General features: G+C 31.1%; 1 protein-coding gene across 4 annotated transcripts in view; it reads left to right on the top strand.

Annotated features, from left to right (window-relative positions):
* Nucleotides 1-26,833, top strand: part of LOC118199929 (sodium-coupled monocarboxylate transporter 2-like) — a 78,928-nt gene that overhangs the window by 9,121 nt on the left and 42,974 nt on the right. For all 4 annotated transcript variants that reach the window (XM_035371813.1, XM_035371815.1, XM_035371816.2 and 1 more), the window contains exons 2-5: nt 4,343-4,765; nt 16,305-16,370; nt 17,658-17,709; nt 25,442-25,509. In XM_035371813.1, coding sequence (XP_035227704.1) covers nt 4,418-4,765; nt 16,305-16,370; nt 17,658-17,709; nt 25,442-25,509 — 534 coding nt within the window. In that variant the 5' untranslated portion in view covers nt 4,343-4,417. The remainder of the gene's footprint in view (nt 1-4,342; nt 4,766-16,304; nt 16,371-17,657; nt 17,710-25,441; nt 25,510-26,833) is intronic.

Here is a 26,833-nt window from a genome sequence, read left to right as displayed (position 1 = left end):
ACACATATTATGGAAGAAGAGAAAAACGTGGATGTTACTAAAATCTGTTTCATTATTCTCAATATAGAGCTTTCCTAATGATTTAAAAAAATTGGGAAAGGGCAAGAAATACATGCATAAGTAACTTATATTATATTCAGAATTCATTAATATATACTTCAAATTTTTACATATTTCAGGTAGAATTGAGGTTTTTATCAAGTCAGATCTTAAAAGAGCTTTTAAAATATTTCAATTTTCAAAAATGTTAAGTCTTCAGATGCATAAGTTTCAATGTGTTAGAGAAAATGAAATTCACACTGTAAAGTAAATTCAGAATAATACATTACCTTCATCCTTATTAAGCTCGAATGAGCGCTGTGAAACACAAATTGGTAATTTGTACTTCTATAAATGACCTTGTTGAAATTATAATTCAGATATATGCAAACAGACAGTCGTTTACGAAAGGAAAAAACTCATCATCTGCTATTTGATTTATTGAGGAAATCTAACTGATATAGAATTCATATTATTCCTTAAAACAAATTTTTCGATAATTATTTGTGATAACAGCTGAATCGTTTTAATGAATAGTTAAATGCTAGGATTGTCATAAAACTGGCAAAAATGTTCTAAATGATGATATACGATAGGAAAGTATTAAAGGACCGTAAGTAAAATTCAATTTCGATCAAGCTTAGATGACAAAGATTTAAATTTAGTTATTGTAATTAATAATTCTGCTACTTACTTTGAGCAATATGTTAGACAAAGTTCTACCCAAATCCTATAAGAAAGAGAAATCGCTGTCTTTTAAGAATAAAATTGTTAAGACTTCAAGCTGAGGTTTTTAATGAAACATTAAAATGATTTGTACAATAAAAATTAGTTTTGTTTTTTAACTGCTTAAGCCAGAGGCATGGGGTCAGTGTCTTATCTCCAACTCCCCCAAAATTCATTTTTTTATTCTTAAAAAAACCTAGAATCGTGGGAGGTGTTGCACACTGAGTAATTGCTCGCCAGGCCAAAAGCTGTCTTAATCAAACCCTGGTTGAAATAAATTTTCTGTATGAAATCGACACACAATTCAAGTATCTGATTCTCTAATTGGGGATCATATCCAGATCCTTCTCTCGGTGTCCTCTACCAACAGGTTATCCTGAGCTACCAGCCTTCACCAACATGTTCTACACACGCACAGAGTGATAAGATATCCTCCATGCTACCGCTAGAAAAGAACTTAGCCGATTTAGATAAGCTTAGCTTACGTCTCAGGTTTTACTGAAAATTTTAATCACTTTTGCTTCTATTTCTAATTTTATCTGCAGAATTCTTGTCACTTAAATATTTATGATAATGATGAACAATATTCAGTGATAATGGTGTTTAACTGATGATGTACAATGCCGGTGTTTAAAAATTTAGCCAATATTATATTTACATAAATTTAAAAATTTAAGTTTGAAACTTTGTGCTGGAAATTTTCTCAGTATCTTGCGTAGTGCTGGTTATTTGTAGTGCACCTTTTATTCTAAACTTTCTGCCTTTTTATTCTTCTTTAATTTTATTTCTCATCCTACAACTCGCAGAGTGGTCTTTGCGCATGTAATGTACTTACTGTAATGGCATACTGGTCAATGTTACCATCTTAGGGCTTCCTTATAAATGTTTTAATTATTGTGCAAATCAAGGTACTACACCGTTAATTAAACTCGTTTTTGTTTTCCTAATTAAAGTTACGATATGGTAGTTAGCTAATGTACTTGCCATGCAGCTGTCTATTGTTAATCTCAGAAAAGGCATGTATGCTTGTAATCATACACTAAATATGCGCCATGTAGTGCCAAACGCCTATTAAGTTTACAGGACATTGTTGACCTTCAGTGAGCTATTTTGAAAACAATCAAATTCTTTTATGAATAATCTCATATGCAAACCATGGCTAATTTCACAGTTATTCGCCCCCTTACTGAAGTCACTTATCGGCGTATGAAACTCATGTGTGCTCTGGTTAAGGTAGTCTTTTGCAATGCCTAAGCTTAAAAACCTTCCTTCCTTATAATATACGTTTTCGACCATTTCTGAATATTTCTATTCATTCTTCATTCACGGCGGTAAAACACTTATTACTACACGGTGGTAAAACACTTATATTGTGTTAAAAGGGCTGTTTGTAAATTTTAGTCCTTGGAGCACCTTTCAAACTGTAGAAAACGGATCACAGTTTTTTTTTTTTTTTTTTTTTTTTTCTCTTGTTGAGAATGGATACTGGTGCAGTCATGTTTCACCAGGAAAAGGAGGGGAAATGTGATGAAAAAAATTACAATTAAGTTAGTTAAGAAAGTTAGTTAATTAAAAAAGTTATAAATAGTCAACCTCTTAACATATATGTATAAAAGCTCTTAACATATATGTCAACCTCTTAACATGTATGTATATAAAATGATAATATAAGAATTATTATGGCATAAAGGAGGACAATATTTGATTTATCTTCGCATACCTTTAATTTTATTATTTTTATCCTTACGTCAATAAATATAGTATTTTTAAATAAAGTAATAAAATAATTTAAAAAAAAAAAGAAAAAAACTCAAAGTTCTCAGATTTTTATATTACTCATAAAGGCGCGTCTTTGTAACATTTGTTGTGTTACCTTTATTTATTAAATATCATGTTCATCGAATTTAAACCATAAAATTCAATTCAACAGCAATATCACAAAATATTTAAAAAGAGCATATTCTTAGAATTTTCGACACACAGTCTCGGCGCTGGAGATAATTTTTTTTTTTTTTTTTTTTTTTTTTTTTTTACAATCTTGTGATTGCTCGCTTTGAAATCTTTGAGTTTCTTAATCAAAAACTCATAAATGCTTTACAAAATGTGAAATAGATAATAAAACAAATTCCAAATTCCAAATTTGTACTTCCAGATGCCCATATTCGGATGGAGGCGTACGTTATTCAAAATTTGATGGCTCTAGGTACCGTTGTTTTATCACAATGCGAGAAACATACATACATTTATGCAGATTCTTTATTATTTAATTTCTTTAAATATAATACAGTGTTCTAATATTGGGTAGCAACAATTTAAAAAGTGATTCGCCGTTTATAATGAATCAACGCAAAATGCCAAAACGAAATTTATAGCCCTTCTGGGCAAATTGCCCCTTTGGGCTAGTAAAAAGTTTATTCCTTTCATTTTTAAAACAACGAATTAAAAAAGATATGGATTTTTAAGCAATAAAGATAGAAATAAAAGTATGTTTAGAAATAATATTATGAAAGCCCACTTAAATAAAAATTAATTTTTTTATATTATTTTAATTGAAATACGAGTAGAAAGAATAATTGTGAGTGGGGAAACTATATGAGAATAAAAAATTTATCTATATTAGTATATACTCTTTTGCAGAAAGAAACTCTAGTAAACAAATAAAAATTATTTCTTGCTTGCATTAGAGTAAATAAAAATCTTGCCAAAGACTCGAGTACAAACTCGAATAGTCGCAGTGTTTTCGTTATTTGAACACTAGTTTAGAAAATACTTAATGATTTTAAATTAAAACTTTGGAAGATTGGTTTTATTGAAGTACAACAGAAATACCACTAGAAGAAAAATTGCGATTGTTACAATTTCATTGTACCTGGATCACCAGCATCGTCCCGTAGCGACACTATCTGCCTATCTATCACACTTTTAATTTTCTAACAAGAATTTAGAACGCTATATTTAGTGTTTTCCTACATTAACTTTTAAAATAATCGCCCTTCCTCTACGCTTGTTTGATTAAAAAAGATTTTGAAAAATTATAAACAATGTGAGCTATTACTCAAGTATGTTTATCGGAGGAAATTAAATTTCAGATTCAGAGCGTCATTATCTATTTCATTTAGTAAGTTTAATTTGTTTCTTTAACAACAGGTGTGTTTTTGGAAGAGCTACCTTAATTTGTTTTTATTAAGCACAGATTAGAAATTTTGCCTTTATTAAAAATTTTTAATGATAGGTATTTTTTTTTCTTTTCTTCCTGTTAGTCTTTTACAACGAATTTGAGAAGTCAGATTTGAAACCCTTATTGAGATCCTTGTAGAATTCGGAAGAAAATTGTTATTCTTTCTCTTTTAGTAAATATATATTTGATATATAAATAGCAGACAGCTCATTAATCCAGAGATTCTTGAAAATTCCAGATCTCAATAAGCTTCACTCTTAATGTTCAGCATTCCACTGTATGTACTGTGAAAGTATCTATTTCAAAGTATCTCATTTTGGGTGAAAAGTGCAAAGTAATAATAACTGATGCTTGTCTTTTGTAAATAAGCTGTTATTTATTTCCGTATTTAATTTTTAGGACTGATCAAACAACAATCATATCCAGATTTCTGAAGCTGGCACTGTGAATTCGAGAAAATTATAGAAGGTAAAAATGGCCTCCGTTATGAAAGACGTTTTTGGTACCGTGGACTATGTGGTATTCGCTGCCATGCTGGCCATCTCTGCGGGTATCGGAATATGGTACGCAATCGTTGACCGTAAAAAGAGCGACACACAAGAATTTCTCATGGGTGGAAGATCTCTGAGTATTTTCCCAGTCGCTATGTCTGTCCTGGCTAGCTTCATGTCTGCCATAACGCTACTAGGAACGCCGGCAGAAGTTTACAGATATGGTACTCAGTACATCATTATTAATGTGGCTTTCTGTCTGGTGGTACCTTCCACGGCATACTTATATCTACCTGTATTTTACAATCTCGGAGTCACAAGTGCTTATGAAGTAAGTAAATTTCAAATTTTTACCTTCGACTGCTCGGCCGGTACTTTGAGGAGTGTATATCAGGCTAGAAATATATGTAAGGGTACTGTGGGGTACAGGTTTGTACTTCTCTGTAGCAGGATCTGTTCTTCAGGTTTTTTCTGTTGTTGCTGACAGTTATTCAGTTTTTATCGCTTTACTTCAATTTTGTTCTTTCTAAATTTCAAAATGAAATTTAGGATGAGTCAGCAAACAATTTTAAATGTCAGGCACTATTAATTATTCAAAAGTGATAGATAAAGAGTATAATCTATAATGAAGTCTATAGAATTTTCTAAGAAGTAAAGAGACAATTTGTCGTTTGAACATGGCACTCATTTTTTATGAATTTTTGTCATCAGAATGAGACAAAATTGTATTTTTTTTACTGTTATTACAGAGAAATTTCGAGAGAAAATTATAATAAATTCAAACTTAATATACTCTTGAATCATATTTGAACAATAGTAATTAATTTTTATAATCAGCTATAAAAAATTATTCCTGTACGTTTCCTGTAAGTATATAATCTGAACATTTAAATCCTAAACAAATGAAAATGCTCCTACCTATTGCAACCGCGTGACTTAATGGAAGGCTTAACTAATTTAATATAAATATAAATATAAACATATAAATAAGTATTTTCACAGCATTTTAATTAGGAAATGTAAAATTTTATTTATGAATTTGTTATCAGTTTTCGCCATGTTTCTCATGCAACAATTTATTATGAACCCTTCATAACGTTTCTGGAAATTATTTGACCAGTGCTGTACCTTGAATATTAAAACACAGAGCGCATTCCTAATAATCGGGCAAACTGCAAGAAACATTCAGCTTTAAATGGCTTTAAACGTAACAACAGGAATATTTCAAAGACTCAACCGTATTGTACATAGCCAAAGGCACTAGACCAGGGGTTCTAAGCGAGTGGTACGCAAGAGAAAAATAGGTGTATGCAAAGAAGAAAAGTATTTTTAACTATTAAATTCAAAAATTAAAACCCCAACATCCTGATTGAGTTTTTTCTCTTACACTCGTAAATTTATTCGAGAGCGGTGGTGGTAGTGGTACTTTGTAGTGGTGGTACTAAATATTTTCAATTTTTGTTTAGACAGTACGCATGAAAAGGTTGAGAACCGCTGCACTGAACTCTAGTTCAGGTGATCATACAATTGAATGAGATATCCAATCGGACAGTCAGTAGACGCTCGCTTCAACAAATGGCTTCAGAAAACGAAGAGGCACCCGAGTATTACTTCACTAGCCGCAACCATGTTCAGCATCTTCAGTGGGTCACAAAATATTACGATTCATCGACGACCGAAAAGGAGTAGAATACAAGCGATGAGTATTAATTCAAACTGCAGTCATGGTAATGGTGGGCTAATAAAATGTGTGCCATGCCAATGAAGCCATGAATCCAACGTGCCAGGTTGAAACTGACACTTTGGCACTGGAAAGGCATTAGCTGCTCAATAATGTCTGGGGTGATTTCTCTTCTCGGTGTTTGGAGCTTTTAGCATTTGTACCAAGCACCGTCACTGTATCCAAGAACGCAGATCCGCTGGGTATGCTTACATCCTTTTATACTTTTCTGTCATCAGAATGGAAACGAAATGTACCAACAGGACAATTGCTCCTATTACAAATCCCAGTTGGTTACCATCTAGTTCGAGGAGCATTTCACTGCTGCTACCTGCTAAAATTGCCACCGAGAATGGACATTGAGCGCCGTTGAGACAGTGAGGCAAAACGCGGGTAAGGTTAGCTTTAAGCTACTTGTGTATGGCAAAGTACACAAAAGCTATCTCTCTGAGGGAGTAAATGCCTTCTTGAAAGGCTTTCTAAAAGAAATTGGCCCGAATTCACATCACACGCCTAAAAAATCACGAAAAATGAGCATGCGACCCACCCCATTCGGCTGGATTTGAATCCGGGTCTAATTACCAGCTTTAACTGGTCTTTAACCACTTGTATACTGGTGGAGCCAAACGGTTTGCCAACATGTCATCCATTACTAAAATTAATTGATTTATGGATCATTTAGATACTATATGACAGGTCATACCTCTGGAACACTTCTGTAGACTTGTTGTATCTATGCCTCGTCAGCCATTATGGAGGACAAGGGATAGTGTGTTACTAATAGCACTATCAGGAAACAGCTGAATTAAAGTATGTCATAAATAAGCATATGATAACACCAGTTAAAAATTTGCCTATTATATGTAATTTTTTAAATGCGTCCAAATTTATAAGATATTTTGTATAAATAACGCATTTTAATCGTTCATTTACATTTATATATCTTGCCTTTTCTGCTTTCGGTGAATATATCGAAAACATTGCTTTGCTTGAAATATCAAACCTCCTAATCAGGGCAGATAAATAAAATATTGACCCGTAAGACTGCACATCTAGTATCTAGGGTATTACCTATTCTCAATAAGATAACATTTTCCTAAAGTTACAAGAAAGCTATCTGTTTTTTTTTTTTTTTTTTTTTTTTTTTTTTTAAAAAAAACAAGAAATACTTGTTTTGTGTAATACAACTTCTGTCCTTTTTTCATATCGGAAAGCTTAACAATGGTAGAAAGATATAAAGCTCTTTCACCTGGTAGTTAAGTTTAAAAACCATTTCCTAGTATACCAGATAGCCTGCGTAAGATTTCCTATATTTACTCGCCATGTGTTATATAAGTACAAGTACATTTTCTTTATACAATCCGCTAGGGACACAGGTGTTTTAAGATTTAAACCTTTCCTAGCTTCAAAATTGGGGATAATCTTTCTCATACAATTAAGTAGATGTGGATAGAAAAATAAGTCATAACTGGTTTATTTATTCTCTATTTTCTTTAAGTGAAAGGTGTTGAAAAGCAACAGAACTTCTCAACTTGTATCTAGGAAGTGAAAGGTAAAACAAATCGCTGAGTAGCTTCCTTGTGCCACTGTGTTCAAGCTTTTATTCAAATTGATATACTCTATTATCATTGACATAAATCAGAATTAAAAATGCTATTTTCAGAAGTAAATTGTTTTAGACGTTGTCGCATCGCTTTAAAGCTGTAAATCATTTTAAAATGAAGGTAAAAACGTATATTTGTAAACATATAATAAACCCGCAAATAGCATCCAACTGTGTACTTACCATAACGGTTTTTATGACTGCATTCGTATTTTTGAGACAATATAAAATATCGAATTTTAATTATTAATATCATGGTTTTCTAATTATATAATATGCAATGATGATGATGAAGATATGATAAAGATACATATGATGGCAGTATATGTTTCTTGATGCTTAATATGCTATATGGTATACTATATGTACTGTATGGTATGTGCATTTATATAGCAGAATGCCAGTAGTAATAAGCAGCTTGTATTTTACTTCAAAGCCTGCAAGACCTCAAGCTTTATGGGACCACAATACCATTTTTAACCCTTAATATTTTCATTTTTTTTCACATGAAAACAAAAAAAAAAAAAAAAAAACACTGTCTTCATCGAGGCATGCAGATATCGGAATAAAAGTACACGATGATGAAATCTTATGTACCAATTTGAAATAATCGTGAAACTTAGCAAAATCAAAATATTAGATTTCTTTCCTGGATGAACTAATTATTTCTTCAGTGAAAGATTAGGGTAAATTTATTTATTGTCAAGTCAAAACTATTATTAATTCATTTTTAATGATTGCAAATTTATAGCTGTATGGAGAATACCTAACGAAGGTGCAATTTAATTGGCTTGAAGCGAGATACTGCATTGAAATGCTGTACTGCCCGCACGATGTAGATCATCTAGTTACTTTAGTATACTATGATTTTTTTATTATTTTTATATGAAGATTAAAATTTTGCTAATACGGAACTTTCTTGAAAATGTTCCCTCAAAAAAAGTTAATTTACAGTCTTTCTTTTAAAAGAAAGTGATACTGAACCTGTCAAAACAGAGAAGTTGAATCTCTTACAGACTTCCTATATTTAACCAATCTAATCAAAAATCTCACTGCTTTGCTTCTTAAAATAACACATGTATTATTTCCAATGGCGAAAAATAACTCTTGGGAACAAGCATTTCTTGGATCAAAACGCCATTATACTGATGACTGACGAATGCTTTTATTTACGATGAGGACATCATATAACTGTAAACAGTTCAAAGTTCTATATCAAAGTGATGAGAAAATAGCTTAAATGATGAAACTGGATATTATCTTGAGGGGGCTAAAGTGTTTCATATTGATAAGTTGCTATGAGATCTAATCAGAAAACACCAGTAATCATAAAGTTGCATAATAGGGTTATTGAAAAGAAAAGTTGTGACGCACCATTTGAAAAATGCTATTATGCTAAACATGTTCATTAATACATTTTATTTCTGAAAATAGCTTATATAAAAGCATATTTATTTTTTGATTTCAAAAGAAATTCAATCAAAATATTACAGCATTTCTACACTCAAAACCTTTAATTTTAAATTATGTCAAAATGCAGAAGACAAAATCTGTTCTTTCATTCTAGAATTACGTTATAAAAATGCATCGCCCAAATTTTTTTCCGAAGATTTAAAAAAAACTGTGCATTACAAAGTGAAGGTATAAAAATTAGCTTCATACTTCATGACTTCTTCATAGATTTAAAATGCATATTAAAACTTATAATAAATACAGCATTAAATTTAGTTCTTTAGTTTTGAAGCAACTCTTACCCGAAAAAAAATTTCTCTAAATGTGCTGCAGCGTTCTTCTTTCATTCTTTAAAGAAGGTCATGTGTATACTTTCTAAAACTCAGCGTTATTAAATTTATTTTGAACCAGTATAATAATAATTTCGTTCGATGACGAATGATATTTGAGGCTTCTTGCATGTATAAATATTTACTCTAAATTTGAAAATTTATATTTAGTATGTTATTCAGTACCTATATTAATATTCATCTAATATGCTTTTGTAAAATGTTTATTTCTTATCCGCTTCTTGGTTTTATCAGGCGAGCGATAGAGCCGCTGAATACTGGTTCGAATCCCTGAGAACGGGCTGGCTGCGTGAGCGTTTTCGTGGTTTTTCCTGTTTGAAACGTGTATATGAGTCAGTTTCCTTAGAAAGTCCTCCACGACAGTAAATAAGCAGATAGTTCTCGCGTGCTTTGCCATATTTAAGTAAATCAAACGAAACCAAACCTTTATTTTTGTCAATTAAGTAATGAGTTCTAAGGTTTAAGTATTATTTGGACATTATTTCTACTTATCCTTTAGATAGATATTATTCACATATCACATATCTTATTTATTAATGTAAACCGTTTTTCTGTCCATCTGAATAGTAATATTGCATTAGTTATCGAAATTATAAATCTAAGCGAAAGACACAGTGTTTGAGGACTATATGAATTCTTCAATGTACATAACTTCCATATGATTTATATATGCTTCAATATTATACATTTTCCCTTCGACAAATTTATTTCTAAGATTAGTTTTTAAAGACAGAGATAGATTCCTCAAATTTACAAAACGTACTAGAATAACTTTTGACTCGTGTAAGGTGAAGCCTCTCATTTTGAGCAACTCTCTTGAGATATAATTAAATAACAGCAATGCTATTCTTCTCAATGGCGATAATTTTCACCGACGACTGAAATCGTCTAAATACTTGAGTGGCGTTCTACTACATTACGAATTTTTTGAATGGTTCGTCTTAGAATTCCATATTCAAGTTTAAGAAATGAATCAAACTGGGTAGGCTTTCAGAGTACGACTGTTTGGGTCACTTATACCTCTTGTATGCATTAATGTACACTAATCTAATATACGAATGGTGCTGCGCATCTAACTACGTTCTACGATAAATCTATTTGCAAAAAGCAGCATCTAAAATTCCACAAGTAGTGCTTCAGTGATAATTCTATGTTCAAAATACTCAATCTAGTTTTAAGAAGAATTTATTAAAATACCAAACAAATTAATGTAATCTAGAATCTAATCTTATGTTACATCTCATCAGCAGCGTTCGAGCTGCATCAAAACAAATAGAAAGTCAAGTTCTGACTGTTACCTTTCCGAGGCAGAGAAAAGTTTCTATTCAAACCGGAACGCCTTTCATTAGGAATAAATAAATGAAGCTTAAATAGTTAAGAAATTTTCAATTAATAAGATGCTCTTTATCCAATTAAAGATCTTTTTAGGTGGGAGATCCGGTTGAGTTGGCTCAAAATTAATTTTCAAATTATGAGTTAAAAATCACACTCTCCCGATTGGAACATAGCAAGATGCTCCATTTTAGAAGTCGTATAAAACCTGAGCTTCACAATTGTATCTTGGTATTCCTACAAATGGCAGTTTAAAGGCTAATGCTTCAAAATTAATGCATCTATAACATAAATATAAATATTTAGAAGTATTGGAAAGCATAATCAAGGCTAATGACTTAGAGGCCAAATGTCTGCATTTGTGCTATAAATAAAATAATATAAATATAATTTTGAGTAATTCTGCGTAGGAAAATTTAATATTCACATTTTTCTTTAGCTATATTTTTATATTCAGTTTCGAAAACTTATTAATTGTGTTTAATTATTTGTGTGCTACCAATGTAATTATTTGTGTGCTACCAAACTTAATTAATTGTGTTGCTACCAATGAATGCTTTTCTTGTTTGACTAATTCGACTATAGAAATCAGTTTTATAGCAAAATATTTTACCCTACGAATTTAATATAAAACTTTTAATTTCATGTACTTTTATTGAAATATGTCATCAGACAAAATTATCAAAATTTGAAGACCTATTTAATTCTATTCCCTTCATAAATTGGAACTATGTACCTACAACACACCGTTCAATAGCAATCAGTTTATAAAACGTATGCAATTTTCAGCAATTTCATGTATAAAAGAAATGTATATTATTGAATTCTCTAATAATTCAAATAATAATTCATTCAAATTCAATTCATACTTATTGTTTTAATTAAATAATAATTAGTATTTAATTAAAATAAATCGTTAAATCGTCAGTATTTAAATATTTCACAAAACAGTCAGGATAAGAGCATCTAACAAGGATAATAGTATAGTTGGTAGTATATGACAAGATAAAAATGAAATCAATGATAATCTTAGTAAAATTAAATGTTTCATCAATTGTACGTAAATCTGCTGTGTTTTAAATAAATTGTTTTAGGCATAAGCAGAGATTCTCGAAAACCTCTCTTTTCCTCCTTTCTAGATAGTGTGATAATAATGATATTACTCAAGATTGAGTAGGAATATTTCCTACAATTTAGCGAAACACTAAATTTAGTGAATAATGAGGAAATGTTGGACATTAGAACGATAACGGCGTGTTGTTTTAGTGATATCAGTATGAAATGATTAAGCACGTGAAACGTAATTATGAAACAATTTTTTAATTTGACCAATATAACAGTTATTTGAACCTTAAAGATTAGCAATAACAGTCTCCGTATGCAGAAATCTCCTTTTGATTTTTTTAAACCTTAGTCTAGCATAGCTTCCCACTGCTTCTATTCATTAAATTCATTCCCAATGCTATGGGCGTTTTCTTGGTTTTCCCCATGTGTAACGTGTATACGAGCCAGTTTCCCTTAGAAAGTCCTCCACGAAGGCATCTCTCCCCTTAGGCAGATAGCCCTCGTGTCCTTTGCCATAATTAAATACACCACCACACACCATTCCCAATGTTAACTTTTCATTATTTACATTCTATTTCTTTTAAAACTATATTTCTTTGAGTCAACCGGACACCCGTTGAAAGGAGTGTAGGATAGTCCATGAATCACTTATACATAAAGAAAGTTTATAAAAAGTTTTGAGCGCTCAGTTGAAATGTCATATACATATGGAATTTCGCTTTCTATGTGTTATATCTTTTTCTAATAAGTTTATTTGAGCACACTTGAATCTGAAATTTATTTCTGTAATATGTTTTGAACTGTATTTTGTAAGTTCCAGTGTGTCGTGTGGATTTGGTTCTGATTTCTCACTGATGTTGAAGACTCCAGAATGCTTTTGAACCCCTAGTAATATGTCGCATCGGTGCTTCACATGAAGTAAACGGTGTCCTTTTCTTCTCTCATCTTGTTGTTTCCTTCTTGTAGAAATTGTTTGGATTCCATGGTTACCATTTAGGACATTATTTGCCACATCAAGTAACGGCTGGACTTAGCTATGCACTTGCATAATATCGAACATTAGAGCAATGTGGCAGAAATACATACTAGATATAATTATCGAACTAAACATTCCACGAAAGCAAAATGAAGTTAAAAGGAGCATACGTATCGGTTCCCACTGATTCGGTCATTCCATCCTGATATTTTTCACAAGCTCCAAATTTCATATATGTGACTGCTACACGGTACAGGAGATAAAGCAGGAATACATGAACCTATCGGGATTTTTTTTTTTTTTTTTTTTTTTTTTTAAGGAAAGCACCTGATTTAGAATGACTAAATTACTTTTGAAATAGTTCTCTTTAGTTACCATTATCTAACTTCAACATACCAAGTATAAATTTAACAACCGTAAAATAAAACCTATCTGAAATTAAGCGGCAAGAAAAATACATGTCTATATCGTAACTGAACAGATTACCTCAGATCTTTCCGATTTGCAATGAACCAATCTGAATATAAGATTATAACGGAAACGTTCTTGCTTACATTGTATAACTGAATATCACTGTCACTTTTGTTTCAGAGTAACAAAGGTACATAATTTTTTCAATTTTTTAATTTTTTTAATTCCTGAATGTCATCATTAAAATTATTTAACGAACAAAGGAATAAAGAACCCCTGTAAAACTCTTTACTAGCACATAGAATTTATGTTATCTGGCATTCATGAACTGAATTTTATTATTGTACTTGGGATAAAATAGAACCACAAATAGTGTCATAATAATAGCCTCATGACCATAGATTTCTTTTTCTCACTAACAGTTGTAAGGAATGAGCTTTATCCAGTTTGATTCAGAACAACCTTTCACTTCATCAAATGTTTATACTTACTACCTTTACAGCATTAAATGATTTTTCCTTAAATTTTGAGATTGCCACCAATTACATTAGTGTCTAAAAAGGTGGGACATTTTTAAAAGAAATAAAAGTAAATGAAATACTCATTTATGTGTATAGACAGGAAACTTAAAAAATTTTAACACGGCAGAATATAGACAAAAGTTTTTGACACACAGTGAATGACTTGTAATCATAAATTTAATAAATGTTAAACTGCAAGAGAAAAACTGTATACGCATCTTATCCACATTTGAGTCATCAAACATGAATAAAAATTTATCAGTTCTTTAGTACACTTTAGTATATTGGTCATAACGTCGAATGATATTATTCTTGAAATTAACATTATGCAATGTGAAGGTATGATAATGCTCTAAATTAATATTGGTCCCTAAACAATAATTGTAACATTAACTATGATTCTTCAATATGCTATTAAGTTCCCAAGTCCCCTATCAATGATGCACGATGCTTAAGAGGCAACATGGCTGCTGAAGGAAAAATCGCTACTTTAGAATATCGTTCCTACTGCGTATGCCACTAAGACAACTCTTCCCGAAAAATGTATTGAATGGCAGTTTAGTATACCGAAAAACTTCCCCAACTGGTTAATAGTCGAAACCAAATGAATACCTTTTCAGAACATTCTAGAGGTCAATTTTTATATCTTGAGATATTACGAAAATGAAAGTAAATTTTTAAAAATGTGACTATTTAGCAGGAACACGGCTCATTCGTCTTTCTTACAGAAAAGTTATTCTCTGCAGCAATCGAAATGCCATTTTGAGAGAGTTATGGTTAGGAAGACATAAACCATAACTTATCGGGCATCTTGCGAGAGAAGGTTTGGCTCCTCTTGTCAGCAGATCTCTCATCCGAAAATTATTTCCCAAATGAAAATTTCAAGGATCGTGATTATTCAAACGGTCTACATCAAATAAAGTTCTAATCTCTACAAGCTTTGTAAGTTTCATGCCTCTGAGCAGGGACATCAGCGGACATTAGTACTATTCGCGTATCTGCCCAACTCCAGGGCAAGCGAAATACTTCTGAGCTTCGATGTCATATGAATTTTGGTGTTCGAGAGCGATTGCGCGCAAAATACGGAGCACACAAATCAATAAAAAAGCAAATAAAATCTTAAAATATAATGCTAGAACAACACATAAAATCAAACTATCTCTGACAGAGCTAAAAGAAAAGTTATGATTTTACTTAGGTATGGAGTGTATTTAAGGCAACTTCTATATCAGGAAGCTCTCAACCTTTTTTGCCCTGTGCTCCACTTTCACCACTGTTAGTTCATCTCCAATCTTTCTAAAAACTTCAAAATTACCTATATATTTATTTAGATTTAATTATTTTTAACGTGTTTTATTAATTTAATAACAAAACGTATAGGAAATATTGATAAACATGATGATTATTTTTTCTTTATATTCATAAAGTAACACTAAATACTGAACAGCTAAATTAAAGGCTGACCACGTTTCTTCCCCGAAACTATAAAATACCACCTCCCGGGGAAAATTCCTCTTGGTTGAATGTCTCTGTTCTGCCTATTAGCATTATTGTCTCATAAACTGATGGAAGGTCTAACTAGAAGTAAATTCGTATTTGTATATAAGGAGGAAGCAATGCTTTGCACCTATAGTCCTGAAATATCATTGCCCTGCGTTACAAGTACAAATGTAGCTATTGGTAATGACAAGTTTTAAAGTAATTTTCTTTTATATAAGTATTTTTATTATTAAAACTCTTACTGTTTCTCTTGTAGCTGTATCCTAACAAATACTAGCTTCAATTATCTTAATCAGCCATAATGCCTTATCCTAAGCACTTTTACATCCTTTCAGCAGAAGAAGTTATACAAGACTATAAAATCAAGTGTTAAATTGCTGTCAGATGCTTTGGTTGGCATAAGATTCATGTCTCATATTTATTCTTTCATCTTTTATAGAGCCATCGTGTAATTTGTTTTAAAGTAAAGCAATATCAGAAGAAAACCTAGAAACAATTCTTTATAAATATTACCACAACATCAAATATTAATAATTTTAATATATTGTCCATGCGCTATTTTGAATAACCGATTGTCGCAGTAACACCATTCGGAAAAGCATAAGATCTTTAATTTGTCTTTCAATTTTAATCAATCTATTCTTGATAAGAAGAAACTGTACTCTTTAAAAGCAATAAACTCACTTGTTAATAATTAAAATCTTTTTTACACTTTTTAATATTATATTTAATTGGCATGCATATATAAATGAATATACGTGTTCTTTTAATTTTCTGAAATTCTTAATGATAAACTCTTTTTTAAGGTGTAGATTGTTATTCTATACTTTGTAATTTTGCAAAACAGAAAATGAGTTCTTATAATCTTTGTTTTTCATGATAAAAATAAGAAACTGAATTTAATTTTTTGAGTTTTAATAAAATGCCTTAAATATTTCAGTATCTGGAATTGAGGTTTCATAGTCTAGTAAGAACGATTGGTTCTGGTGTATTTGCAATGCATATGGTATGTACTTTTAACTGCTTATAATGACTATAAGTGTAATTTATTTTTTGATAAATAAAATTTTTTTGATAAATTTTTATTTCCTTATTTACGTATTTAATTTATTCAGTTATTCTGCAGGTGTCTTTGAATTTTGTGGAGAGAGGAAAGGTGTGCTTATCATTTCCGCTTAGTAGTGCTTGATAAAAATGGTCATTAGAATTTAAAATTTCAAAATAATTCAAACACAGCTAAATAATTCCAAAATACTGTTTAAACGGTAAACAGTTTTTTTCCCTTTAAACAATAGGTTTATAGAAAACTTTCAAAAAGTATTAAATTTTTTAAATTATTCGTTTTATTGTTTTTTTCGCTTTACCTTTTTTCAAATTACTTGTTTAGTTACTCTAATTTACGCTCTGTTTCCTTTTAAAACTGGACATACGAGTAAATAGTGGCTCATTTACTTTGAAACTAGTATTTTAAATAATTCTAGTTTAAATAATATACTAGTTGTTTGCATTTACAGGCTGACCTTCTATGCATGATTTATTTCCTTACTCTTTATTTTTAATTGACCTTGAAATAAGGAGGCATTAAAACACTTAAAATATTTTCATAACAGCATTACAATATTTTGTGTATTTAAAAGTATTTTTTTTTTCCTGAAACATAAAACACAGTTATCTATTTTCTTTTGTGTTAGTTGCTATTTTAATGCTTACAATTTATTGTCTATTCTGTTAGAAATATCTATTTTCAATACCATTACCAATAAAATTTTCATTAGATGTACATTAAATGTAATTCTTAGTAACGAACGAATATTCGCTTCTGATAGTTATTTTTAGTAGTTGCAATTAGTTCTAATTATTAAATTTATATTTAAAACTAATTCTGTGTTAAAATTAATTTTAAATTAAAATTCATTCTATGGTCGAAAATTTAAAAGTTATCACAATTATGAATTTTAATTGTTTTAAATTTACCAATAGTTTTTCTTGAGAATGTGGCATCGTATAAAACTAAAATAGTTCTTATAATGTTCATAAGTACTTATTGAAGCTACAGTGTACAATTTCATAAAAAATGTAAATGTACTTCTTAATTAAAGTTAGTAAAGCAGCCACCACCATTAGTCACTAAAATTGACAAATTTAGTTGCCACATTTGTAAAATGCAACTTTTAAATATCGTCAACGTTTTATGTGGCGACCATTTTAATAAGAAAGTAATCAATACAGAGAACTTCATTTGAATAATATATAGTTTTTCTACATATAACAATGAATTTTTTATTTATTTCAGTTGATGTATATGCCAGTCGTACTATATGCACCTGCGCTGGCTTTATCTGAAGGTAAATATTAGTCTTTTGCATAAAAATTAAAATATCGTTTTTCCTTTGTTCCGTTTCCATTGTTAAACTTGAAAAAAGACATTATATTATCTGAAGCTAATTTTATTCATATCCATAACTGACATTTCAGATATTCTTAAACGTTGCTCAACAAACTATTTTCTATGATAATCTTTCACAGAAACTTATTTTCTAAATTTTCTTAATAATTAAATTTTTTTTCAGTTTATTAATAGAAGTAAATATGAGCTGAAAAATTGCGATTAAACTTTTTGGCTGAGGTCATTGTTTCAAACATACTATTCGCAGATCAGAAAAATAATTTGAGGAGCAAAATCTAAAGCCCAGTCACTAAGTAGAGAGCTATACAGCTTAAATGAACTAACTCTGAATTAACACCAAACTCCAGTTCAGCTTCATATTTATCTACTCAAAATCAAGGAAAGACACTTCTGGCACCTTCTTACCTTTCCTTTCGATTGTCAGTGATGTAGGTAGTCCATTGCGAAGTTAACATAGCACACAAAAGCTCCAATTACAAACCTAATATGACTCAAGAAGCTCATTAGTGTCTGTCTTTGACGAGGTAGATGAATACTTGGTCTTATCTTTGACCAGGTATGTCGGGTAGTACTTGGTATGTCTTTGACGGACGAATTCTTTGAATACCTAAAGTCGTTTTTGGAAATATAAAAGTTCAGGAACTCGGAGATAACGTGCTTTGTATTGATTGCTTTGTTAACGTATTGCTGCTCTACAGTAAGGTCTGAATTTTTTTTACTTTACTTTATCCTACCAATAAGGCAACTAGTCCACTCAGGAATATGTTTATTAGTCTGCTTAATCCCCGCCAATAATTCTAAACACATCTTCACGTTCAATACATGTTCCCTATGTATATGATAAGAGAGATATACGGCCGTAAGATCATCCGTGCGGCTAAAACATTTTACTGCGAATATTCAGCTTTTAAGCTGAAGGAGAAAAGAAGGAGACAATGCATGTTCAATTCTTTTAATTAAAATGTCGTTTCTCATGTTTTTGTCAGAGGTCCTGATAATTTCGCTACTGATTGGAGGATTGATGCAGGTATGTAATTACGTCGTTACTAGTATATTGATGCAAGCGTACTGATATTAAATATATGAAAATAAAACAAGTATTTACAAAAGATGTTTGTCCATTGTCAGAAGGATTTCGGGAACCGTTTAATTAATGCTTAAAATGTAAAGAGTATTTTTAAATGTTCAATCTGGTAGCCTTTTATGGACTGTAATTCTCCATCGTGATTGCCGTGATAGCTGAGCTTTTCATAAAATTTCCAAGTGTATTTTCCTCTTCTACTACTTTCCAGAGTCCAATAAGTCCTGGTGGGTTTGAACTTTCAAAGAGCTCCTTTAAGAAACCAGTTGCACAACATCCCAGAGCTGAAACGTCAGAGGACATAGCAAGAAAAAGTTGAAAACGTGTATATGCAATACCTGTCTTCATTTCTTCAAGGAATGAAATGGTGCTTTTCAAAGTATCACTTGTTGCTTTGTCTTACGTTTTACTCTTTGTAAGTTATTGGGATAAAGATATGGAATTTTTTCTGTAAGTATCGGACGTAAACCTTTCTCTTGATGTTACATTGAATTAATTTCTGTACTTTTTTCCACTTAATTTATTTTTTAATTTCCCATTATAAAAATATCCTGTGACAATCATAACCCCTTTACTTAAGCCTTCTTTGCATTGATGGAGCCAGGTTGTGCATTTTTTCCTCTTCGTTTTCGATAACAAATAGACCTTTTTTGTTGTAGTCATTTAGATAAATGTATGTTTCATCAAAGGTCACAATTATTTCCGTTTATCTCCTGTTAAATAGTTTTCATTCAGGGCTGTACAAATTGTTCTGCGTAGCGTCACGTGCTCGACAAAAGCTGGCGAACATTATGCTTTTCAAGTTGTAAATCTTGGTTTATTATTTTATGTATTATTCCTATTGATGTATTTAAAGACTGTGAAATTGATTTCTGCTTCGGCAGATTTAATGCATCGGCGGAAATCTTTGTAACGGTACTATAAGCAAATCTTCTCGATGAGGAGAAAAAACGAATTTGTATTTTGCAAATTTGAATTTTAATTTCATATTAAACTTTAATGATAACATAAGGAGAAGAAAGTGAAAGATATTTAACTATTGATTCTTTATTTTGCAGTAAGATTGCGAGAGCAATATTTCGAAACTTTTACTGAGGATATTTGTAACCGCAAGAGAAACATTTCCTCTTCGGAATGTCACTATTGCGTTTTACATCTTACTTTTTGCAAGAAGTTGTTTTTCTTTGCTTTTAAGTGAAACATGGAAATTGGAAACTTGTCTGAATGTATCTCATTATAACTTCATTAAACTGCCTCATGTTAACTATCATTCTCCTAAAAACTTATGCTTGACACAAATTTGAACATGAAATTTCTGGTTGTTATTTTATTTTATTTAATCTTTCGAATTAAATTTTCTGGTAGTACACGTACTTCCTTTCTATAATTTCCTGCTACAATTTTTTAATTACCGGCAAAACTACAAATATTCGATTCTAGATGTCAGCATAGCTTGCTGTTCTTTCCAAATTTAAACTTATTTTTGTTGTTCATTTATTTCCCTGTTTTGAATGTTTCCTTCATTTAGATTGTATAAGAAGATATCGCAATATTGCTTGGTGCAAACGTTCTACAACATTTCATGAAAGCATGTATTTTGTGCGTTTCATCAGATTTTAAAAATTAATTTAAATGCTAAATATAATAACTACTACATCAATTAAAAGTAATTTTATAAAAAAATTCTAAAGATTTTTAAGATTTAAAATAACAACATTATTGTAAATAGTACGCATTGGAAAATCAGAACAAAGGGTAAATAAATTTAATGTAATAATTTTAGTCCAGAAGGGCTATTAATTTCGTAATGAAGAATCTGAATGCATGTACGCATGTTTCTCATATTGAGAAAAACAACGATACCTAGAGAAATCAGATTTTGGATAACGTAGTCCTCCACTCGAGTATGGGCATCTAGAAGACCAAATTTGGTGTTTGAAGTTTGTTTTATTATCTACTTCATATTTAGCAAAACTTTAGCCAAATTTTATTAACAAACTCAACGATTTCAAAGCGAGCAGTGGTCAATTAACACAAAGTAACTGATTAATGAACTTTAATAACACCTTATAAAAGACAAAGAAATAACTTCGGTCATTTCGTAACATACTATTTTTTGGACTTCCCTTTCTGTGCGGATCATCAAAATTCTGGTTCAGTGGAAGCTGTTAATGTATCTATTAGCTGTCCAGATATGCCAGCCAGACTTCATAACAATTTGACAGAAAAAAAATTCTTCCACATGAGAAGTTTTAGCATGTGAAATTATTTTGTTTGCATATGTAATGCTTTATAATAATATAAAACAATTTAAAATTAGTTTGAACAATACCCTTAATTTATTTATTCATTTGAGGAACCTGTGTCACATTGCCGTCGATATCGATGACATTTTATTCAAAATCTACCCCAAAATAAGGTTGCTGTTTTACCTAATTTTAAATTTTGCATTTGTTTGATTCTCTTCCTAATTAACATAAAAGAAATTCAAAGTTACAAGACAATGTTTAGAACTTTAAAGCAAGCAGTAATCATTCTTTTATAGTCAGAAGTAGATGCCACAGATAAGAAATTAAAATTTGTTATTGTTTAGTTGCCTTTTTTTTTTTTTTTTTTTTTTTTTTGCTGTCTTTTATAATTTTTCAAATAATGCAACTATGTTTTCAAACGGTAAAGCAGTTTGAATTTAAAATAAAATTCTTTAAAATGAAGTAATATTTATTAAATATGAAGTTGAAATTAAGTTTGAAAATATGATTTAATTCTCGGAATATATGTCTCTAACAGATGCTGAGTAACTTTATTCCAAGAGAATAAAAAGACGTAGTTGAATACAAAATGACTGCACTACAAAGTTTTGGAAAATATAAAAAATTTATTTAGACGAATATGTATGGCTTTGATGCTCATCAAATATACTGGTAGAAGTATTTAGTAGAATAGTTAATAAAAACGTGATTCGGCAATAAATAGATTTTATTTTTACTTTTCTGTAAAACTTTATTGCAAATCGCAAACCCAAAAATTAAAAAATTTGGTACGTTGTTATTAATTTTTTTACTTTACTTCAGTAAAATGTAAATTGTAATGTCTTAGCTTTAGTTGAACTCTTACTTATATTTGGGCATAACTCCGATGTAGTTCCCTCAATATTTGTCTCATTCTTTATTGAACATCTCCCGTAATAAGCATGCTAATGCGCTAAATCTAATGCGTTTAACATGAGCAAATAACTTCCATGTAACATTTGAAATTTTCCTTTCTTTACTCGATGAAAGGTATCTTAACAGTATTTCATGTTCAGCCCGAAAAGTAAAGCTTAAAGTTCGTATCATAAAATATAATACATTTTTGCTTTATAATCGTAGAACTATAAAATTACTGCTCTGTAATCATTGTGCTAGATAATAAACAATTCAGGAAGAGATGCACACATCTGGTAGGAAACAAAATTGCTTATCAGCTGGCGTTGTGAAACATAAGTCGAGGTTTGTCAAACTTATTCCACCTTAAAACCGTAAATTTCAGTAAGTGAAATTTCTCGAAGATTAGAGTTTATCATGTTCGAAAAAGGACTTATATACAAAAATAGAGGTTATCAGGGTTTAGGTAAACTGTATTTTACAAGCATCATACATTGGTCTAATAGCTACTAAAATTAGAATCGATAATCAAGGAACAATATTAATAAAAGACTCAGGAGAGTTTTTTAACACCTCACATATAACATATTAATTTCAATGACGAATACCAAATGTAACAATATGATACAAATCAAATAAAGTGTGGCGAACAAATATGTTTTTTAATATCCGGTATATTCATTTAAAAGAATTGGAACTGCCTTTCACCACAGATTATAATTTGAATGAAAATATTAATACGTTTTATTCTTGAAATGATTTAATTTAGGTGGAAACATCCCGAAAAAAGCAAAGTGAAAGAGGAATGATATCACATAAAATGATCGCTCTTGAAGTGCACCTTTGTAATTTAAATACATCACATAAAATATGCTGAGATAGAAAACAGAAGTAGCAATAAAAACTCCAAGTTTAAAACATAGTTCAACATATAGTAGGAAGAAATTAAGTAGCTTAAAACATCTCAAAAATCGTCGCGTGTATTTCATATCTCTTTAAGACTTAATTTATGATTATTTAATGCTATGCTTAAAATAAATACATAATAATAATAATCAAATTTATATTGCTTCTAAACATTTGTGGAAGGATATAGTAATTTACGAATAATAAAGGGATTTAATGCTCATCTGAAGAGATCAGAAAATGATTTCTAACCTCAATATAAATAATATGAAAATTCTACAGTTTAAAAAGGTTCTTTCGTTATTAAATTAACCCATTAAACGTTATCAAGTTACACCTTCAATGTGGTAATTTTGTAATGTTCAGATTTCTCAGCTTCATAGAATGAACGCTTGTAATGTTTAGTTAGTAGCATCGTCGTTTACTACGATATTTTGGAATTTCGAATTTTCGCAGTCATCACTTCATAGAAAGATATTATAAGGTAAAGCTAAAATTTTGAGATTTATCATTGCTTTCATTTCGATCACGATGATTTCCTGCGGCTACATTGTTCTTACGTGATTTTGTAGGAATAATTTTGCCAGAAATCAAGTGAATATAACGTCTTTCAGTAAAACAATGTATTCATTTTAAGTCATAAGGATTCAGAAGTTCATACACAGGAGGATTCAGAAGTACGGAAGTTTCCCGTTTAGTCTGAAACAATTAATCTGTGTCATATGATTTTCACAAAAGGAAATGACACAGAGACTTTCAAAACGCTTCAGCCAATTAATAATTTCAGAAATTCGGAATTGAAACTTTTAACTGCAAATGGTAAATATCTTATCTGAAACTAAATCTTTTTTGGAAACGGATTTCATCTTGAACATATCGCATATTCTCTCCTCTCTAAATAGACTGCTTTCGTTTCTACATTGCTTTCGTTATCAAATCATTTTCAGAAATGTAAGACATTTCTCACAGAAAGGCGCGCTTATTACGCCACGCATTTTATTAGTGCTGGCTTGAAAAGTTTTGTCAACGAGAATAAAGAAATATAAAACTCGGCGTGATTGTCAACATCTTTAATGCAACTACTTTTTTCTCCATCGGCTGTAATCATTAACAACTAAGCCAACTATCATTAATAACTATATATTATATATATATAATAAATATATTATTAATAAATCTGTTACTCCTTCATTCCAAATGATCTAGCAAAGCACTGACGTCGAAAATCGAACTGAGGTCGTTTTTTTAAGTCGTGGGAAAAGCTGCATATTATGGTTTGGTCTTAGCAAACGTTTTGATGAGTCTTTCCGTGTTCGAATCAAATCATGCTTGTGACTACTATTTTATTTGTTAATTTGACCATTCGCATGGGAAAGTACAATATCGAAAGCAGAATCTTTCGTCAGAATAAGGGATACACATTTTTCTGCCTAGCTCATTCTGTGAACTGAATTCGTCTTATCTTTAATTTGAATCTTATACGAATACCATTTGTTTGCGTGTAACAACCATTCACCTGAACTGGCTAAAACTAGTTTCTAAACTGGCACGTATGGCGCTGAAGCAAAGAATCTCTAGGGATTTCTTTGGCTGAAGGCTCTTCAGTTAAGTACTCGCAAATATTATAACTTTTGCGATTTGGGGGCATTCGTTGTGGTGCACTTACTGATCACTGTTCACTGAATTTTTTAACAGCTTGATTAAATCGCTGTGAATAATGCTGTTTACGTTGAAAACTGTGAAAGGAAGTTGACAGCAATATAAGACTTTCTTTCAAGGTTCATAAGGATTAGTCCAATTCGTGTAAATCTGTCAATGCCTTGTTGGTATCACCGCAAATGAAAGCAGTGGCAGACCATTAAAACAAAGCATTTACCTCAACCCCATAAATCGTTATCTCCTTAACGAATAAAGGTATGCAAAACTAACTGCACTATTGTGAAGTTCTGACATCAATTTACGTATCATATGCCCTCTTTCTCCGTTGAAACTTTCGAATAAGAATTCAAATGAAGGCTATGAGGGCCCATATCTTCCAGCACATAGCTTTTATTATTAATCATTCAATATTTAGTTCCGACTCCTATTTTACTTGAGAAAATATAAAAGTGGTTCTTGAGACTTTCTGGGTTGCTTTTATTATTAAAAATAATTCTGGCGCCTTGCAGTATTTGATGCCATATTTCTATAATGATTACGAAAATGCCAAAATTGAACTTATGGACTAGTAACATTTTGAAAATTTGAGTTTCTGTGTTTAAACATAAGTAATCATTTTTCTTTATTCGTCATTAGAAATGCCCATCTGCAACTACAAATTCTGAATATCTAAAACTACAAAACTCGTCTTAAATGTTTTAATTATAATTTATATTTTTGAGTTTGCTTCTATGAAATTTATAATTTTCAAGATGAATATGAGTCCTGTGCATCACTTGTTTTATTTGCTTGCTATTTATACCTGTCTTAGAAGTACTGTAACAAAATTTAGTGCTTATCTGAATTCTGAACAATATCTAAAACAAATTTATTATTTACAGTCACTGGGATTCGGATATGGACAGCTGTTCTTTCCATCGGTCTTGTTTGCACATTTTATACCAGCATAGTAAGTTCACTTATTAATCTTTTCCTTCATAATCTTTTTATATTTTTGAACGTTTTAGCAAAAAAAGAGTGATACAATCAACTTCCAATTTGCCAGACAGAATGTTAATTCAGAATCGCAATTAATCAGACGCCTATTGACTACACACAGGAAAAGGAATAGCCTAAATTTTGATTAACTGGGAAATACTTTTGAGAGTTTACCTGTATTTTTTGCCAGTTTAGTCAGAGGAATAATTAATTTGTTATATAAGTTAAATCAAATTATTAATTTCAAAGAATTATCTTTTCCTTCATAATAATAAAAATAATGTAAATAACATGTAATAACAGAAGAATAAGTTAACATGTAATAACAGAAGAATTCATGTAAATAACAGAAGAATAAGCATTATTAAAAGAGAAGAAGCTAAGTTATAAAGGACATTTAAGAACAATATTTACAAGAGAGTTTCAACAATATCTTAGAACTCAAATTCGCAGAAGACGTTGTTAGAATTTTTCGGTTTTCGTTTTAAATACTGCTAACCATTAAATTTGCGATACTGTGAAGGTGGCATGCAGTAAACATCCAATTTTTGTGAAAGATACTACATGCTAGGATATGCAAATGATTACCGTTCTAGGGCAAATGCACAATGCAAGTATGCGTAACGCCATTTACGTTGTGTATAAATGAAAGAAAGATTGCGCAGCAGGTTTCTGATTCGAAAACCGCATTTTAACTTTTGTTGTTTGTGTAAAGGTATTATTAAGACTTGTGTAAGAGAGAAATTCTTGCCAGCATTGTGTCGATTTCAATCGTGGCCTATCGGGACTGCGGTTTATTGGTCCCCCGACTTTACTGTTTGTGTTGTTTAGGTTGACATAAATGTTAGGCGAATAGGTCCAGGAGGTCCATTTTGAACGTCAAGCAGGATCCCAGAGGGTTCAGGACTCTAACACTCGAGATTGGTTTTACGGGATAAATATAGCCACGTCACGTACCATTACTGTCTCTAAATTGTGTACTATTGATTCGTGTGCAAGACAAGAAGCATCTACTGTGCGACGACGTCTGCGGTCCGAGAACTGTCCAATACAGCGATTATTGTCGGAGCTGCCCTTAATGTTGCAGCAGAGAAAGGCACGTCTGCAGTGGTGCCATGAATGACGACACTGGACACAAGAGTGGCTCCACCTAGTTTTTTAAGACTAATCCTGGTTTCGAGTGGACTTAACCTTGTGGAGAGGCACCAAGGGGAATACCAGCTTGCATTCATCATTGTTATACTGACCCAGCATCTAGCCTTCTCGTATGGGGTGCCAGCGGGGACACATCCTGG

This window comes from Stegodyphus dumicola, chromosome 8, assembly GCF_044657685.1.
Source record: "Stegodyphus dumicola isolate Sdum_Otavi_A_Nest chromosome 8, ASM4465768v1".
Taxonomy (NCBI): domain Eukaryota; kingdom Metazoa; phylum Arthropoda; class Arachnida; order Araneae; family Eresidae; genus Stegodyphus; species Stegodyphus dumicola.
Note: the sequence above shows the minus strand (reverse complement) of the source record. Positions and strands in the feature narration are given on the sequence as shown.